The sequence below is a fragment of the Penaeus japonicus genome, unplaced genomic scaffold (genome assembly GCF_977035675.1).
Source record: "Penaeus japonicus unplaced genomic scaffold, GWHDUDI00000001_assembly GWHDUDI00000037, whole genome shotgun sequence".
NCBI classification, from domain to species: Eukaryota; Metazoa; Arthropoda; class Malacostraca; order Decapoda; family Penaeidae; genus Penaeus; species Penaeus japonicus.
The window spans coordinates 7,401,922-7,404,421 of record NW_028234439.1 but is presented as its reverse complement, the minus strand read 5'-3'; the positions used below and the strand labels follow the sequence as shown (position 1 = coordinate 7,404,421).

Here is a 2,500-nt window from a genome sequence, read left to right as displayed (position 1 = left end):
GGTGGAGGCTCTTCGTCGATGGAAAATGGAGGCTTTTCATCATGGGGAGGTGGAGGCTCTATGTCGAAGAAGAATGGAGGCTCTTCGTCGAAGAACAATGGAAGCTCTTCATCACGGGAAGGTGGAGGCTCTTCATCATGGGAAGGTGGAGGCTCTTTGTCGAATAAGAATGGAGGCTCTTCGTCACGGGAAGGTGGAGGCTCTTCGTCGAAGAAGAATGGAGGCTCTTCGTCGAAGAAGAATGGAGGCTCTTCGTCACGGGAAGGTGGAGGCTCTTCGTCGAAGAAGAATGGAGGCTCTTCGTCGAAGAAGAATGGAGGCTCTTTGTCACGGGAAGGTGGAGGCTCTTCGTCGAAAAAGAATGGAGGCTCTTCGTCACGGGAAGGTGGAGGCTCTTCGTCGAAAAAGAATGGAGGCTCTTTGTCACGGGAAGGTGGAGGCTCTTCTTCGAAGAAGAATGGAGGCTCTTTGTCACGGGAAGGTGGAGGCTCTTCGTCAAAGAAGAATGGAGGCTCTTCGTCATGGGGAGGTGGAGGCTCTTCGTCGAAGAAGAATGGAAGCTCTTCGTCACGGGGAGGTGGAGGCTCTTCGTCGATGGAGAACGGAGGCTCTTCATCAGCAGTCAGTTTAAGCTCCTCATCATGGGGAGGTGGAGGCTCTTCATCACGGACTATCAGCGCAGAAGTGCTAAGGATGGTGCTGGCACAGCTACCACTGCCATTTCTCCTCAAAGAAGTTTCTACAGTATGCCGGTCTTGGTCAGAGATCATTATGAATCCAGCGGTAAGTATTAAGACCTATTCAGTAGACTGGTAATGATGTATTTTGATGTCAAGAAGTGTTGAGGAGTTATGATAAGCAAGTAGGAGCATACAGTTATGCAAATAATATCAGAGGTGTCTACATATACTGGGTAAAGTTAGAAATACTAGCAACTTATCTTTTGTTTGTAAAGGATGAAATCAGTGGAATTGCTAGAATCTTTATCCACCCAGATAAAAATTGTTGGGCTTTCTTTTGGGGACTTTTATAGAGTGGAAAGAGAAATTCGAGAACTAGTAGCTTTTACTAACTCTAATAATTTTTATCCCATTACGCATTAGTTCATGCCCTGGAAAAAAATTTACCATCGGCTGAAACTGGCTCCAGACAGTGAATCGTCGGCTTATCTGCTTTCCCCATCAAGGGCCGAGGAGAAAATTAAAGCCAAAGACATTATTAAAGAGCTCTGCATACGACACGGTGTTACATCATCAGAAAACTATTGCGAGAGCATCGCTCGGTTTGTATTTGTGCAGTTATGAGTATTATTTTCTCAATTGAATATAGTGGTTATAGTTTTCATATTGTCAAATTGAACAGTATGTAATTTTGGCCACATGGTAAAATGTTCTCTTCTGTTATTCAGTCATGATTCGGATTATGTTAATTACTCACAGAGGTCTGCCCCCCCCCCTCTCATTCATTATGTACTTGCAGAATGAATTTGCCGATCATTTTCAGATTGATGGGAAAGATTCACGGAGTTGCGCCCGAAGGATCTTTACCTATCCTCCAGAACTATCCGATTATCAATCCCGTTGACAGTGGCAACTTTTGGCATAAATTGTCCGTGATGGTTTTATGTACGTATTCTGCAAATATTTCATTTCTTTTGATATTTTGAGTTAATGCTACATATATGGTTGTTTCAATGTTGTTATATGTACTTTGTGGTATTGTGTGCCATATGGTAAAAGTATATATGTTATATCTATTGCATGAGTTATCTTTATTTTATAATGAGACACTTTATAACTTGTTCATTAATATCTATTTTTTAGAATGGAAACCGATATTATTAAATATGACTCATAAAAACTTCAGGGATCATTCATGGCCCCTAAAAGCCCATTATTAAGAGAGTTTTAGCTGCAAATATACATGATTCATGGTAAAATAGAATGACAGTAGTCCGAGATGAGGGGCATTTTTGACATCCTCTAGCCCTAAATTTTCTCTAAACACTTGAGCCCCCCCTACCTCACCCCCCGAATATTTTGGGATCTATTACGCCATTAAAGTAGGGCGGAAGTAGGGGTCTTACATATTTTCCCCCTTATATAACTCTGGGTGGGTATTAGTGTGTTTTTTTTTTTATTGAAGTGCTAGAACATGAATACAAATTTGAATTTGAGAAAAAGTTGAATATATAAATACCTGAATAAATCGAAACCAGTCCCAACTTCAAAGGTCATAATTAGGAACCTAAGGAAGAACCAGTGGTTAACCTCCTTTTCAAAGAGCGGGTATGACCTTGTAAGGACAGTAATCCAATGAAAATAGGATATGTGTATATTTTCTTTATTATATTCAAGTATAATGAAAACTGATTAAAAACTCATTATAGATACCGAATGAAATTTTAAGATGCAAATATCGTGTTTTCCATTTTTGTTCTTTATTTCCTGTGGACCCGAGTCGGATTATAATTTTGGACCTATGAACTCAGAGCAGGTCT

At 40.6% G+C, this 2,500-nt stretch overlaps 1 protein-coding gene across 1 annotated transcript in view; it reads left to right on the top strand.

Annotated features, from left to right (window-relative positions):
* Positions 1 to 2,500, top strand: part of LOC122260130 (uncharacterized) — a 66,505-nt gene that overhangs the window by 26,905 nt on the left and 37,100 nt on the right. The window contains exons 5-7 of the mRNA XM_086532457.1: positions 1 to 783; positions 1,104 to 1,282; positions 1,504 to 1,625. The exon at positions 1 to 783 is cut by the window's left edge and continues 1,290 nt beyond it. Coding sequence (XP_086388583.1) covers positions 1 to 783; positions 1,104 to 1,282; positions 1,504 to 1,625 — 1,084 coding nt within the window. The remainder of the gene's footprint in view (positions 784 to 1,103; positions 1,283 to 1,503; positions 1,626 to 2,500) is intronic.